Raw genomic sequence first — 15,967 nt, forward strand, 5'->3', positions numbered from 1 at the left:
CAGGCAGAAATTCTGTTATATTTTACTCATAGAGTTCTGCAAATAATTCACACTTTAACTTCTAGGTATCAAATCTAGTTATGTAGGCAGAATAATTGTAAAATGCAACCTTCTCAACCAAGTAACCTCTAGAAATGTAGGACATAATGGCTAGCAATCATAAAGCTGTAATCCAAATAATTGGAGGGTATCCATTTAGGAGGGCTGATATGCAGAAACCTAATTATGGATAAATAGTGAACCAATTCTTTCTCACAGTCTTTATATTAATGAAACAAATATGCATACTTCATCTTCTGAATGAAAATTTTATTATAATAAATTTACCATGTGACACCAGCCCTTCCCCTGCCTTTATTTATAAGCCACATCAGTTTGTCATGCAGGAATAACTCATCTGGCTTGACAAGTGCTACAAGAAGTAAAATCAGATACATTGAGATAATTCAGAGAGTTAAAATCTTAGAAAACTATATAATAAAGCATTTAAATAGGCAGAATTGACCATTTCTGACTGAGCCATGGTGGCACAATGGTTAGAATGCAGTATTGCAGGCAAACTCACTGCTCACTGCCAAGAGTTTGATTCTGACTGGCTCAAAGCTGACTCAGCCTTCCATCCTTCCAAGAGAGGTAAAATGAGGACGCAGATTGTTAGGGGCAATATGTTGTCTCTGTAAACTACTTAGAGAGGGCTGCAAAGCACTATGAAGTGGTATATCAGTTAAATGTTGTTGCTATTACATATTATAAGAATTGTATGGCTGTGGAATCTTCAGAAAATAACTGCTGAAAAAAGGAAATGGGAGAAAATAAACTCCATGGAATAATTGACATTATGAGTACGAAACAAGGAGACACAGCTACACTAAAATAGTAACCAAGTGATGCTTTTCGATCCTGTATTTTTTGCATTCAGAGAAAAATAGTCTTGCTTCTTTACTTTAGGAACTATTCTCATGCTAAGATCAACATCTTATTAAGCTTTTTTTGCTGCTTATTTCAAATTCTTTTCATTCTTAAACTTACAATTAAAATTTCCTTTCATTCTGCACTGAAGGCAAACTCATCTGGGTTTTCAGACTTGCTTTCCAAAAGTTTTTAACAGCTTAGACTAGTTAATGAGCCAATCTAATAAAGAGGTCTTATAGAAGACGCACCTTTGCACCTTTGTTTTGTTGTCTGGGAAGAGTTTCAACCAGTTGATCCTGAGGAAATAGACAGAGTGCTTGCTGTTATGTGTTTGCCACCTGTGCTTGGGACCCATGATTCTCTTGACTAGTTAAGGCAGGGGTCTTCAAACTTGACAGTTTTAAGACTTGTGGACTTCAATTCCCAGAATTCCTCCTCCAGTCACATTAGCTCTGGAATTCTGGGAGTTAAACTTGCCAAGTTTGAAGAGCCTTGAGTTAAGGCTTCTTGGGAAGTTGAGTCCAAACAATGGTTAATGTAGGTCCCTGTGCATCACTAGCGCTGATGATGCTACCTAGTTTAGGTAATTAAAAGTCTTCAAGAAAACAACCAAGCTCAGAGAGCACCAAAGACCGCTCATTTCAACCATGAACTACAAATATTCTCCTTTAATGGTTAATATTCTCCTTTGGTGGTTCACTCCCTTCTCAAGAGGCCAACTCTGTGTTTTGTTTTGTTTTAATTCAGGGAAGATTGTTGAAAAGATAGTGACTACTGAGCTTCAGAGAGCCCAAAAAGAAGCAGATGATCTGACCCTTTTCAGTCAAGATTCAGACCAGGTAGCAGCACTGAATGGCATTGACCATCCTTGTGCATGATCTTTGAGAATATGAAATGGGGTGGCAAATCCACCCTGGCATTCCTGAATCTTCTGGTATGTTTCAATACCATATAACTTTCATATCCTTCTGGATCAGATTAGGGGGGTGCTAATGGAAATGGGGTGGTGTTTTTCAATGTTGCTCTTCCTGACCAGTTATGAGGTAGGAGGCAAGGCCTCATCCTAAGCTCAACTTATAAGAAAGTAGCAATCAGTAATGGAGATCAAGTAGATGTAGTTCTAACTATAATTTTTACTTTTAAATAAATAACAGAGAGCAAATAAATAGAAGGACCAAACACATTCTGTAACTTTTTTTCATATGTACGTGTGTGTGTGTGTGTGTGTGTGTGTGTATTCGCATTAACAATTTCATCAATACCAGCCTGCCTTGATCTAGGATCTTCAGACCTGTAGGCCATAGTTTCCTGAATTGTCAATGACACAGGTGAATTCTAGAAGTTATAGTCTAGTACAGGGATGTCAAACTCGTGGCCCACAGCCCGGATGCATCACGTGCTGGCCCCACCCCCGCCCGGGTTAGCGAATGGGAAAAAAATTCCAATATGTCACATGACGCCACCGTGATGATGTGAGTTTGACACCCCTGGTCTGGTACATCTGAAATGGGTCCAGATTAGAGAAAATTTCTGTCTATATATATATATATATATATATCCATAATTAAATGCACCAAAGTGTTTTTAAAATGTGTTTAACAAGACCTATATACTGTATTTAAGTGAACCAGAAAAAGAAATATTTAAAATTCAAAATGAATGTGATCTTTTTACTTTCTGTGCGTTCCATTCATACAGCAGGATTTAAGGCCTCAGAAAATATTTGTTTTTCTCAGCAAAAGACCCAATTATGAGATCACACAATAATGCCTGTAGTTCCACAAAACCTTTATTCAAAGCCAAGCCAATATTAAACATCTTGTTCTACCAGTTTTGACTAGACATTTTAAATATTTTTAATTAGTTAACATGCTTAGCAGACATTTCCTGCTTCCATTCTTCAACTACAGTTAAGAAACTTGGCTTAGCAGACCTGTAAATACAATGCCAGAACAAATGTAGCTCAACAATTGCTTATTCTATTGTCCACTAACACACTGTCCTTCATCAAAGACTCCCAAAGCTTCCTATCACATTTAGAGCAACTAAAACTTATAATTTAAATTGTAAGCTGGATATTTAAATGGAACCGAATTTGTGATCTTTGTCACCTCATTTCCATGAACGGGAAAGAATATTCTGACACAAAAATTACATACTTAATTCTGCCTCACCCTCTTTGCTGACCTCTATTCCACACTGCCTTGGGTTTATTTCCTCATCCATCAGAGGGTCAAAGTAATTTCTGCTGCATTCATTTCCTGTGGAAAGTACATGAAGTAAGGGTCAGTGATTATTAGAAGCACATGAACCAAAATGTTAATTTTGAAATCCAACACGAGCATGCAAGAGGGGCATTTCTGCTACTACTTTATTATATACATATACATATACATATACATATACATATACATATACATATACATATACATACATGCATGCATACACACACACACACACACACATATATATAAACAAAGTCTTCTATGCTGACTGCTTTCATAATTATCATCTAGGAAAAGGTCAGAATAGGTAATTTTGGAAACAAGTTCAGTTGATGTTACTTTTGCTCAGAAATTAATGAGAAAATTCTCAAATGAAGATGATAGGTTGATTAAAATAACATTCTTAAACCAACTCCTCAACCAAAATTATTCTTGAGATGGGCTCTAAAAGAAACAGTTAAGGAAATTGTGTTTCACAGGTGACCCCTTCAATTTTAACAGTTTTAAGTTTCACCACTCAGCTTTCAACATCTGGTACGTCTTTAATACTATTGTCAACCATGGAAGTGTTTAATTACAGAGGAGATGCTGTGAATGCTGCCTCATTAATCTGAACCGCAATTGTATTAGCTTGGGCTCAGCATCCACATAACAATTTGATGGGATAAAACTACTCACTTAGCAGTTTCCATTTCCATAGCTGGGTGTACATAGTGCTTCAGGAACTAAGGAAATTTATATTTTGTTTTTAAAAGTGAGAGGAGGACATCGGCTGACACAACCGATGAGAGAAACAGGTTTGGTTCATTATTCTTTTCCAGTAATGAGTCTCATGGTATCCTTAGAAGAGTTAACCATCACAACTGAGCCCAAAATTTCAGCAGCTAAGCGAAACATTTGTTAAATGAATTTTGCCCCATTTTACGACTTTCCTTGCCAGAGTTGTTAAGTTGGTAACACGGTTGTAAAAAATGAATATGGTTTATTTCCTTGTCAAAAGGTGGCAAAAGGGGATCACCCATAAAAATATGAGCCAGTCGCCAAGCATCTGAATTTTGACCATGGGAATGCTGCAACGGTCGTAAGTGTGAAAAAGAGTCATGTCACTTTTCTCAGTGCTGTGTAACTTTGAGCAATCACTAAATGAACTGTTGTAAATCTTTAGAAGCAGGCTAACATTTACATTAGATAATATTACTTCAGTGGGAAGTGGCACCAGTACTGCTCCTATTATCCATCTATAAGAGGATTGCTATAATATGGGAGTGGGAGGGTTGTCTTTGGGTTTGCCATGGTAGTAATGATTAAAGGCATGAATTGAAAAGTTGCAATCCTTCTGTAGCAATGGTCCTTCTATACAATCATGAAGCTGCTACAGTTTAGGGGTCACCAACCTTTTGGACCTCAGGGACCACCAAACTCATAATTTTAAATCCCAGGGACCACTAACATGAATTTTGACTGACGGTTGCTGCTGACGTTGGTGGGAGAGAGAGTGAGAGAGAGAGAGATCTGATCTAACCTGCCATGCCCTTGTTGGAGTCTGATTCTGAGGGGGAGACTGAGGAGCTGACAGGGAGTGGGAGTGTGGCTCCAGTGGCTGTGGAAGAAATGGGGGAAGAGCACAGTCCGGCTGGGCATTCAGAGCAAGACCCAGGGTCATCCCCTCTTCATCCTAGGGCATGCAGGGAGGAACGGAGAAGGGAGCAACATGTCTTACGGGAGAGGAAAAGGCCCTGATCCCTCCCTTAGTTGCAGCTGGGAGAACGAGATATAAGTGGGGCATTTTAAATAGCTCTTTGCTAGAAGCAAAGCGTGCTTTATCTTGGTTGAGACTTATCTGGGTTTTGGCATCTTCCCAACTGTGGTTGCTGCATTATTTTGTGGAAGTCTGCAATTTATCATCCTGGCCTGCCATGTTAATGACTCCAGTGTGGTTTGTGTTGGGTTTTTTTAAATTTCTAATTATTTTTATTTTGGTTCAGACTGCATTTACTCTCTTCGTAGACTGTTTTTGGAAGAGTTTGATATCAAGTCGAGGATAATTGGACATTGAGGCCCAAGTTGGAGGCATTAAAGGGAATTTATTCTACTTTTGTGACTGTGTTATTTCTGTGTCATGCTCCCGGTCATCACATAACACCCCTCTCTCTCTCACAGACAGATAGACAGACAGACAGAGGGAGGGAGGGGTGGGATTCAAATTTCTTAACTGATTCTGTGGGTGTGACCTAATTTATGGGTGTGGCTTGGTGGTCATGTGACTGGCTGGGCATGGCTTGTATGTAAAAATTATATTTACGTAAATATTGATTTTTTTTATAAAAAAGAGGAATTTTTACCCAAAGTAGGCAAGCAGATTGAATTGCTCACAGAATCACAGATTCATTCAGAGATCTATCTTTCTGACATTGGCTATCAGAGTCTGCACTGACTAATAAAGTTTCAGTCCTAAGGAAGGAAGATCTAAAGATTAGCTAGAAAGCAAGAAATCCAATGATTTCCTCTTTCTAGCTAATATAAATATCCCGGCACAGCAGAACAGCTGACAGTCAGGGGGGGAAAGGAAAAATAGCAACTTAGCAGGCAAGTTTGCCAGGTAAGGAGTGAGTGGGTGGGAAGGGTTCCCGCAGGCCATGTGGGCAGCACAACTTTGTGTTGCTGCACAGCCTGGATTACTTGCTTTTGGGAGGCACTCTGGGGGTGACATTTCTCTGAGGACCATCAACATTTTCTCTCAGACCACCAGTGGGCCATGGCCCACTAGTTGGCAACCACTGCTACAATTAATCAAAGCAGTAGTATTCTGCCTTGTTAAAGTAGACAAGCTGCATTTGTCAGGTTCACAACTGTATTAGCTAAATGTTTTGCTTGGCTTATTCTGGACATTATTTTTTAATTGTGTTATTACTTTATTACAGGAATAAAATAAAGGAATATCTTAACATTCACAACTCCTACCCTCAAAACGATGCTATAGAGCACTGCTCACCAGAACAACTAGACACAAGAACAGTTTTTCCCCAAACGCCATCACTCTGCTAAACAAATAATTCCTTCAACACTGTCCAACTATTTACAACGTCTGCATTACTATTACTGTTAATTATTGCCCATCCCCTCCCACTTATGACTGTATGACTGTAACTTAGTCGCTTGTATCCTAACAATTTATATTTCCTAGGATTTGATTGCTTATTGTACCCTATGACTATCATTAAGTGTTGTACCTGATGATTCTTGACTCTTGATGAATGTATCTTTTCTTTTATGTACACTGAGAGCATTTGCACCAGGACAAATTCCTTGTGTGTCCAATCACACTTGGCCAATAAAGAATTCTATTCTATTCTAGTCATGGGATGCATATGCCATGAGACAGGGATACACATTTCGGATGTGAAAATAAAGGAATTTGGTCTTATATTTTTCAAATGTCTTCCCTCAGATAAAATAAATGAAAATGAAAGCGCACACCCAGAGACATGGGCCAGGATCAAAGAGATATGACAAGGAAAACAAAGCAAAGAAATACTGTAGAAACAATATATTTACTTTTGCTTTACTTAAAAAAAAACATGCAATGCCAGCAGCAGCTGTTTCTCAGAGACTAAATGAAACTTTGATATGAAACTAAGTTTAATTTAGATTTCTGGACTAGCACACTTTGACTGTCAGGGTCTATTTTTTCCATGCAGTAAGTACGAGACCTGAAAATTTGCTTTACCTTGAGGTCTCAACAAAGAAAAAAAATAAATAAATGAGTTTCATTTTTTTTACTTTATCTGTCAACAACTACTAGGCTGGTATGAATCCTGGCAGTATGTAATCAAAGTCTTATGTACCGCAATAACAGAGCTAGTCTACCTTATACAGCATAATTGTTTTCCTCTAGCACAAAGTGGTGTGAGAACATGCTTTCTTGCAGATGTTAATGTTGACCATTAAAAGAGAAAATGGTGGTGCAAATTCTTCGGTGCTAACCATGCTCCTGATCAGTCCTCACATACATACAAATAGGCCTTTAAATAGACTGGCCTTGAATCAATTCACATTTAGACTGTTGGATACCTTTTTAATTTATATTGTATATTATGTTTAACTTATATATACATTGCAGTCTATTGCAATGAAACATTGGTAACATAATTCATTTTGTAGCAGTTGGCATCCTGGTGTGTGTGTGTGTGTGTGTGTGTGTGTATAAAAAATTCTCAGCAATTTATTATATGTAAGTTCTTTCTTTGTTCAGACTTGTGCAAAAGGCCTCTGTTGAACATAGCAAAAACCAAATCCTTTCTAACTAGAGAGTTTCCAAACCTCTCCAGATGCTCTTTGTCCTCTTCCATGCTTAAAAAAGTAGTCTATATCTACTGCTGTTGGTACACTAAATGTTCCTTTTGCAGGAAATATCTACTGGTAACTCTCTTTAAATCAGTGGTGGGATTCACATATTTTTACTACAGGTTCTGTGGGCATGGCTTGGTGGGCGTGGCAGGGGAAGGATACTGTAAAATCTCCAGTCAGAGGTGGTATTTCCCGGTTCTCCAAACTACTCAAAATTTCCTCTACCGGTTCTCCAGAACTGGTCAGAACCTGCTGAATACCACCTCTGCTTTAAATGTATGCAAGAGGGGACATCATGCTATGCAAGATCTGTGAAGATGGATGAATTTTAAAAAAATCATCATATTAAAAGAGCTTAATAATAAATCATATCAGACTATTTATCCTTTATTCTATTATTGAAGTCAAAGGGAAAAAGAAATAACAAATGGACAAGAAATGACTGTAATTCTAAAATCTGTCATTTTGTCAATAGTAGAACAGCTTAATAAACAGGATGCATATCAGATAAGACATTTACCTAAAATAACTGAGCCATATTTATTTATTTACTTCTTGGTTTATAAAAATGCATATGCCACTAGACTTGGGGCACAAGGCAACACTGAGCAACTGACATCATAATAACATATACAGAACTAAAAACAATTATAAAATATAAAAACAGATTAAAACCCATTCCACTAGCAGGAGTGAGGTGGACCAATCCCACTGGGGCTGATGGCTCCTTAGATATCCTGGTCCTATGCCATAAAGAGCTTTAAAGACAATGACCAACACCTTGAATTGTATCCAGAAGCAAATTGGCAACTATTGCAACTCACTTAAGAGTGATATTGCATGTGCCAACCAAGGGGCCTCCAAATCTGTATGCACTGCTGCATTCTGGATCAATTGTAGCTTCTGAATACTCTTCAAGGGTAGCCCCATAAAATGCAGTGCAGAAGATGGTTAAGGCTGGAAGAAAATGAAAGATGTAATTCTCTAATAAAATTAGAGCTGGCTATTAATAAGTTGCATGTCAAGCACAGGAAATCAGGAACCAAGACAGTTTGAAAGAGTACAGGTTTATCGCATGCCATCACTCTCTACAAGAAACTGAACTACTAAAGTTCAAAGCAAATTGGTGGTAGATAGGAATCAACAGAATCCAAGGTGGGCTGGACTTAGATATCTTGTGGGCACAAAGCACTCAGAACTCAAGACTGATGATATGCTTGACTCCCTCCCTCATTTCCTACATTTCACAGCTAAATGGGTTGCCCACCATAGATGACCCTCCATGGGTTTGATTAACCTCTTCAGGCCAAAACTGAAAAAGATTTCATTTACGGTCCAAATTCAGACTCTAGACCTTGCAATGATCTCACTGAAGTTCTCACCTTAATAAAGTTCTCTACCCTTTTAAACTAAATGCCTTATGAAAACTGAGAAGCCAGAAAGCAGTCTGGGAACAGTCTCCAAACATGGATTTCTTCTTATCTTCCTCAGCAGGAAAAGCTGACTTGAGAAAATCAGTACCTAATTACACTACTATTTCAACCTTTCTGGCACCAGGGACCAGTTTTTGAAAGAAAAACTGTCTTCCACGGTCTGGAGGAGTGATGGTTTTATGCAGAACCTCGATCCCGTACATATGCAGGTGAAACTTCACTTCGTGCACCCCGAGGTGTAGGGACCCCTGATCTATATGGAAGACACTGTTTCATGATTCTGGGAGTACCTTGATGTGGAGTTTATTATTCACTATCCCATTCTTGTTCCCACAGGAAAGATGTAGACCAAGTGATTCAGAGCTACAACCTTAAGCTGAGAGAATACTGAGGTGATGGTTTAGATAAATTTGGTAACTTAATAGGGAGAAGACTCACAGTAACTCTGCTTCTTTTTGGAAGATGGTCTACTACCTCTGCCTCACCACCCAAACACCCCTTTCTACTTGGCACAAACATTATTTTTATTTCATCATCAAAAAAAAAATTCTTTCAGAATATACTAATTGATGAGGCTAAGCTGAAAATCTAACTGTACAAAGTAGCATTTTGTGTGCCATATAATTGTGAAGATTCTTATTTTGAAATATTTCAGCAATTAAGTTACATGGATTGGCTGAAGTAATCTAGTTTATTTCAACCTTAATATCCTTAGCCTCAATATGGGCATTATGTGATGACAGAATAAAATACTTCATAAATTAAAAAAGTAATCATTGGCTGACAAACAGCATTTTCCAAGCATCTGATATCTACTTTTATTTTAAGATTGATTCTACTGTAGTGAAAAAAGTGTTCACTACTGTAGTGAAAAACCTGCCCTTTCTCATATTGAATTCCAGGTTTTTTTACTTTTAACATAACTTACATAGCAATACAATACAAAGAAAGACACTTTTGATGAAACTTCTTCTAGTATGCATTTCTCTAGAAACTACACATCATAAAAACAACTCTACAAAGAATTATATTTTCAGCAACCATATTGCTTTTTCAGTTTCAGCATAGCAGGTTTTAGGACAGTCTATTGGGGGGGAAAGTCATGATACAATGTTTGAATCGACGTGGAATGGACAGGTTAGATCAAGGACATAAGCATTGTCACTCAAGCTGATGATGATCAAGAGTGAAATCTCACCTCTTGGTTCAGCTTGGGCTTGCAACCTGAGTTTTTGTGGGTGAGCTGCAAGACTGCAAGTCAGCTTGTCATATCTAATAAGTCCCACCTTGTAAGTCTGATGTGCTGAAATATCAGTATTGTTGATGTTAAAAGCTGGATTTTTCAGAGACTTCAATTGAAACTTTCTTATCTTTTGCTGTTGAAGGAGAGAAACGCGACAAGGTCAAAAGTGTACCCAAGACAATGACAAGCAGAGCATTCCTTCTAATCCTTCATTTACTTGTGCGGTAGCAGCATCAAATATCACTAAAATAGAATTAAAATAAAATTAACTCTTTATTAAAAAGAGGGGGGACACAAATGATTAAAATAATTACAAACAGCACTCTGACAAGCAAGAACAAAATTTTGCCTACAGCCATTTGTCTGTAATTATTTAATTAATCCTTACACAAATTATGAGCAATAACTCATTGAGCAAAGCTCAGCCATCAGAAAGTCAGACGACTTAGATTTCTTCTGCTTAGTTTGTTTCTGAGCCTTCTGTTGAAACTTCTGGAGGGAAATTGTTAAATGAATAAATGAGCTTAAGAATGTAGATCATCCTTTAAGAGCCACAACTAACACAGTATTTTAAATATGGGATGGCATTGAAATGTCACTTCATTTACATCTCCACTAAAGGGGTCAACCACTAACTGAACAACAGAAGTGGAAAAAATAAATAAGAAAAAGAGAAGAAGAGTAAAACAAATGCCAAATGAAGGTCACATTAAAATTCTTCACTTAAAATAATACATCGGTTATATTTCCAAAAGAATCTTCACCCTTTTTGCATCTAGCAGTCGCTAGAAGATGTTTCATGTAATATGTCATATTTCCTTCTCTTTTCACTGGGGCCAGTTACATTAAAACATTTATAAATCAAATCAAAGAGCTATTAATATAATCAAAATCACTATCTTTGAGTGAGAAGTGTTGTTGAAAGCACAATTGGAAGCACAATTTTGTTTCCTGGTTTTGCTCAAAACTCCCAGAAAACAGACAATCCATTTATATAGGATGCTAACATGAGACCTTAACATAGGGTTTCAAACTCAAGGCCTGCAGGCTGAATATGGTCCATAGGGTGCTTAGATCTGGCTCGCAAGGTTGCCTTGGAAACATGAATGACTGGTCCACAGTTGCTGGCAGAATGCTCAGGCCACCACAGGTGCCCCTGACATGAATGATGTCAAGCTGATGTCACTCTCATCCTGGCCATTCCCACTCAGCCCCCGCTCCCGAGGTCAAACACAACCCTGATGTGGCCCTCAATGAAATCAAGTTTGACACCCCTGTCTTAATGCATTATTTCACTGAAGCTCAAACAATATCGAGTGGGGTTCTGCTCTAATTGATGAGGGGCCTGGTTTTTAAAAAGATAAGGATCTGCAGATGGAATTAGCTAATTGTTTTCTCTATTACTGTCTTACTATCACCCATTTCCAGAGTCTTGTGAATCTCAAACCATAGACATTTGGCCAACAGGAAAAAAAATAGCTTGAAGTGATGCTAACAAGAGTAAAATCATTTGCTTCTTTGTCTTTAGCATTTCTAGAGTAATAAAAACAGCCCACCAAAAGAAAAATAGGCACGTTTAGGCACCTCTTTTACTTTGAGAATTTCATAGTTCCCCCTACTCCTTCCCTCCATGATTGTACTTATCTGTTATGCCTTCCATAGAAGGCCTGAATATTACGTGGGTCAGAAGGAGAACTGACAAGAAATCTGCAGACCCCTCACATCCTGGACATAAACAGTTTCCACTCCTCCCCTCGAGATGACGTTAAAGAGCATTTGCAGGCCAAAGCAACTGGACTCAGGGATATTGAAAAATAATCCTGAATTGCATAATGAACCGTCAAGAATCAGTTAGTGACTTTAAGCAAACTACCATCTTATGATCTTTCAGCCCTCCGATTAAAAATTAGTATAACACTACTCATAAGCATTGTAAATTTTTGCAAGGGTTATTTTTAAAAAACTAGATTTAATTCCCCTTTTTTTTCACATTCTGAAAAAAAATACATTGGCATGGGAGGCAGGGGGATTCCTATACAGAAAATTTTGCCACCCTCTGGTGGAGGGGACAGACACTACACATTGCTTTTTACTGAATAAAATCGTCGTTTCATCTAGTCCAGTGTTTTTGAAATTTAGGATTTCAGCATGTACTTTGCCAACCCAATATGAAGATAGTGGTGATTAAACCTAGAATATTCTGAATGCAAAGGTGGACTGTAAACACAAATGAATCCTTTATATTAACTTCACTGCGTTGAAGCTTCTTAATGGGGCAGCTAATCCCTGGATCAGAAACATTACAGAAAATATGTCTCCTAGATTATATTGCTTTAAACTGATAAAAAATAAAATGCTTTTCTCATGAATCATTCCACTGAATTAATGTAGAAACGTGGTTATGGATCATTTTAGTTAAGGGCTTATTATGAAAAGTATCAGAAAAGTAGTTGCCTGTATTTTTTTTTTCCATATACTTTCAAAATACCATCAGGCTCACAATATTTAATATCAAATAAGTTACAGTTGCCAGAATTTGTTTGCATAATTTCAAATCTCTACTTTTGAAAAACTCAAAACATTCAAGGTGCTGGTAATTTGACATATTAAGGCACTCATTGATTTCATAAATAAAATTAATATCAACAGTCAATGAAAACTACATTTAAATAAGACTGATACTTAATTCATGCCTTTAATGTTTTACATATACTGAACATTAGCTTTTATTTACAGTACCACATTTTAAAATAACCTTGGTGTTTTATTTGCTCCAACTTGGTGAACTTTTTCTAATTTTAAGGCAATCACATAAGGCCATTCCATTCTAGGTGTTTTGGAACTAATGCAAATGAGTGGACTCTTTCCAAATGTTTTAGGCAAAAATCTCCATCCCTGATTACTATTTGTCTCACCACTGATAGTGTGAAGAGCAATTTGTTTGTTTTAATTGTAATTTTACTTGATAGATTAGATACATTTTAAATTTAATTTAAATCTTTAAAAAATGTCAAAAAGTAATGTAGGTGAGTGGTTTGGGAGGATTAAGGCAACACTCTTCACCAACAAACTCTCTTTCTGAATTAGGCGTTTATGGCTTTTATTTCTTTAAAAAAAGTATTTGAAATTCCATTCATAAATATACATGATTTTTCTTGTAGATGACTGCAGTGTTGACTGATCAAGGCTGTGGACACATAAAATTAAACAGAAGTGTACATTTTTCTACCGAGTATATTTCTGAGTAGATACTGGTGAGATTGTAACCTTTGTTTTACTCATATATAGTTTTATTAGATGATGTTTCTAAAAAACTGAACCAGGTGTTACATGAACTGAAAAATATATTTGGAGAATTCTTGAGGACATTTTGAGGTTACTCTGCTAGAATGAATTTTTATTTGGGATAACTTAAATTCTTACCTCCAATCACCCAAGAAAGAACACAACAATACAATTCTATTTATCTATGTGTAGTTCTAATGCAATGGAATTGTATCATCAACCTAAATCAACTTTCACCAATACACAAACTTATGGCACAGGCATTGTTATGATAAATTTGGGACCTGAATCTTCACCAGTTTGATTGATTGATGGCTTGATTAATTATGGGACTTTAGCAATCATACAGATAGGATTTTGTTTTCTTGACTAGGCATGGTATTCCCAGGAGTCTTGTCCAACATCAAAGTTCAAATGCATCAATACTCCAACCTTTGTTTTCATAGAATACCATTATTTGCATGATTGTGATGTTTGTAGGCATGGACATATCACAATATCTGAATATATTTTGAAGACTGTTCTATCAATTGCTAGTCTGCAGTGTATTTCTTGACTGCTTGTTCCTTTAAAGTTGATGGCTGAACCTAAAAGACACAAGCTGTCTTTCATTTCAAAAAGTATTCAGACCTGCATACCTATTTGATGCCGCATCCACAAGACAAAAGACTTCCTTTTTAATAATTGATCTTTGCTTAGTTTAATACCCAAACTAAGCACCAAGGCAATATTTTTGAAATAATTTCATTTGAGCCATAGGTGACATTTTGTTAGGCTATAATGCAGAAAGCAGTAATCTGATACCAAAATTTAAAAGTAAGTATAATTCTGAGCATACTAATTTCAGCTATTCCTCTGTTAAAAAGTTGGTATTTACAAAAGTTGAACCTATCTATGTTATGGAGAGTAAAGGTGTACTGTTTGCAAGATGTTAAGTTCCTCTACTATGTTCCTGATAAGACCTGAGTTCAACTCTGATCTTAATAAATACAGTCAGTTCACCTTTTGTGTCATTTGCCTCTTCATAAATGAATAATATAAGGTGTCATAAGCGAAGCTGAGTTCCCATGCAGACTCATGTCAGTCTAGAGAAACAATAGCTACACTGGATTGCTATGAATTCATTTTGCAATAGAAGGACACTCTATGCAAAATCTACCAATAACAGTCAGGTACTTAGATATCCAACAAAGTAGTTTAAAGGGAACTGTTCTCATAGTCTTCGTCCAGCAAATGTCATCTACTGGAGATGATTAACTCCAAATTAAGGAATTTTTATGTTGATATATATTTTTAATCCGTATTTTATACGTATATGTTTCAACCTGATTTACTAATATACAATTGGAATGGCCTATAAGCCCAGCAAATAAACAGATTGAAGAAAAATATGGAATTTAGTATATAGAAGATATATCTCTACTTCCTATACACTGACATTGCCCTAAATATATACATATGTTATTGTTTGTCCTAATTTTTTTTTTTGTACCATGACTTCTCAAGAGGGGTTGTCAAACCTGGTCCTAGTGATTGCACAGCAGTGATGGGGGATGATCTTGAATTTTTAAGTGACATAGATTCAACCAGCAGCCAGAATGTGGGCCCATTCAACAAGAGATGCAATACTTGAACCCAACTTGGCTATCTTGGTGGAATACACACATGGAGGGGAGGAGGAGACAGGGACAGACAAAGAGACAGAAAATCATTGTTTTGTCAGATGCAATGTGTCCTTTGTAGGGGTTTTCTTGGCCTTTTCTTTTAATATATTATGACCTATAGTAAATGGGAAGAGAAGGAGAAGGAGAAGGAGAAGGAGAAGGAGAAGGAGAAGGAGAAGGAGAAGGAGAAGGAGAAGAATCAAACTTAGTTGTGTATTCTGTGAGATTGCAAATGACAGTTAAAACCTGCCTCAACCATATGAGAGTATTACCGGTATTCTCAAACTGAAAAAACTAAGAATGTAATCTATCTAATGTTTATTTTCATTTTTTTCCCATTAAATTAACAGCACATATTTTAAAAAGGTCGCCGTGACATATTTTCCATTCATTGCACCAAGTGCTCCAAGATGATGACTTTAAAAAAAAAAATCAAACACATTATTTTGAAGGATGAGTCGATCTGTATAGTTTAAAGTATCAAAGAAACCAAATGGAATACCTGTTTTTGTAAATCCAGTGATCTTCTGTCAATGGAAACACATAATAAAATAAAATAGATTCTGAGACTCTCAGTAATATCTATGTGTAAGCTACTACAATTAGCAATACCTGTACTTATTCCACCCTCCCGCCCACAAAAAAAGAACCCCTTTATATATAACCAGTGACAACTAAAACCAATGAAGTTTTTAAAATAATGTGATTGTTGTCAGAAGAAATTGGGTACAAGAAAGCTGTGTTCAGTTCTGGTTCCACTCAAAGCCATGGCCCAGGGGTTCTGCAAAAGCTGCTACAAGGCTGGTGGGCACAAACCAGCAAGGAAGTGAATTTTGCATACTGTACGGATCATCGCTC

General features: G+C 36.9%; 1 protein-coding gene across 1 annotated transcript in view; it reads right to left on the reverse strand.

Moving 5' to 3' along the window:
- The window catches only part of LOC113445728 (uncharacterized), a 196,381-nt gene that overhangs the window by 147,535 nt on the left and 32,879 nt on the right, over positions 1 to 15,967 (reverse strand). The window contains exons 2-4 of the mRNA XM_087930397.1: positions 10,587 to 10,683; positions 10,116 to 10,293; positions 3,087 to 3,173 (exon numbers count right to left, since the gene is read on the reverse strand). Coding sequence (XP_087786523.1) covers positions 3,087 to 3,173; positions 10,116 to 10,293; positions 10,587 to 10,683 — 362 coding nt within the window. The remainder of the gene's footprint in view (positions 1 to 3,086; positions 3,174 to 10,115; positions 10,294 to 10,586; positions 10,684 to 15,967) is intronic.

This window comes from Pseudonaja textilis, chromosome 3 (assembly GCF_049901715.1).
Source record: "Pseudonaja textilis isolate UNSWEBS1 chromosome 3, rPseTex1.2, whole genome shotgun sequence".
NCBI lineage: Eukaryota > Metazoa > Chordata > Lepidosauria > Squamata > Elapidae > Pseudonaja > Pseudonaja textilis.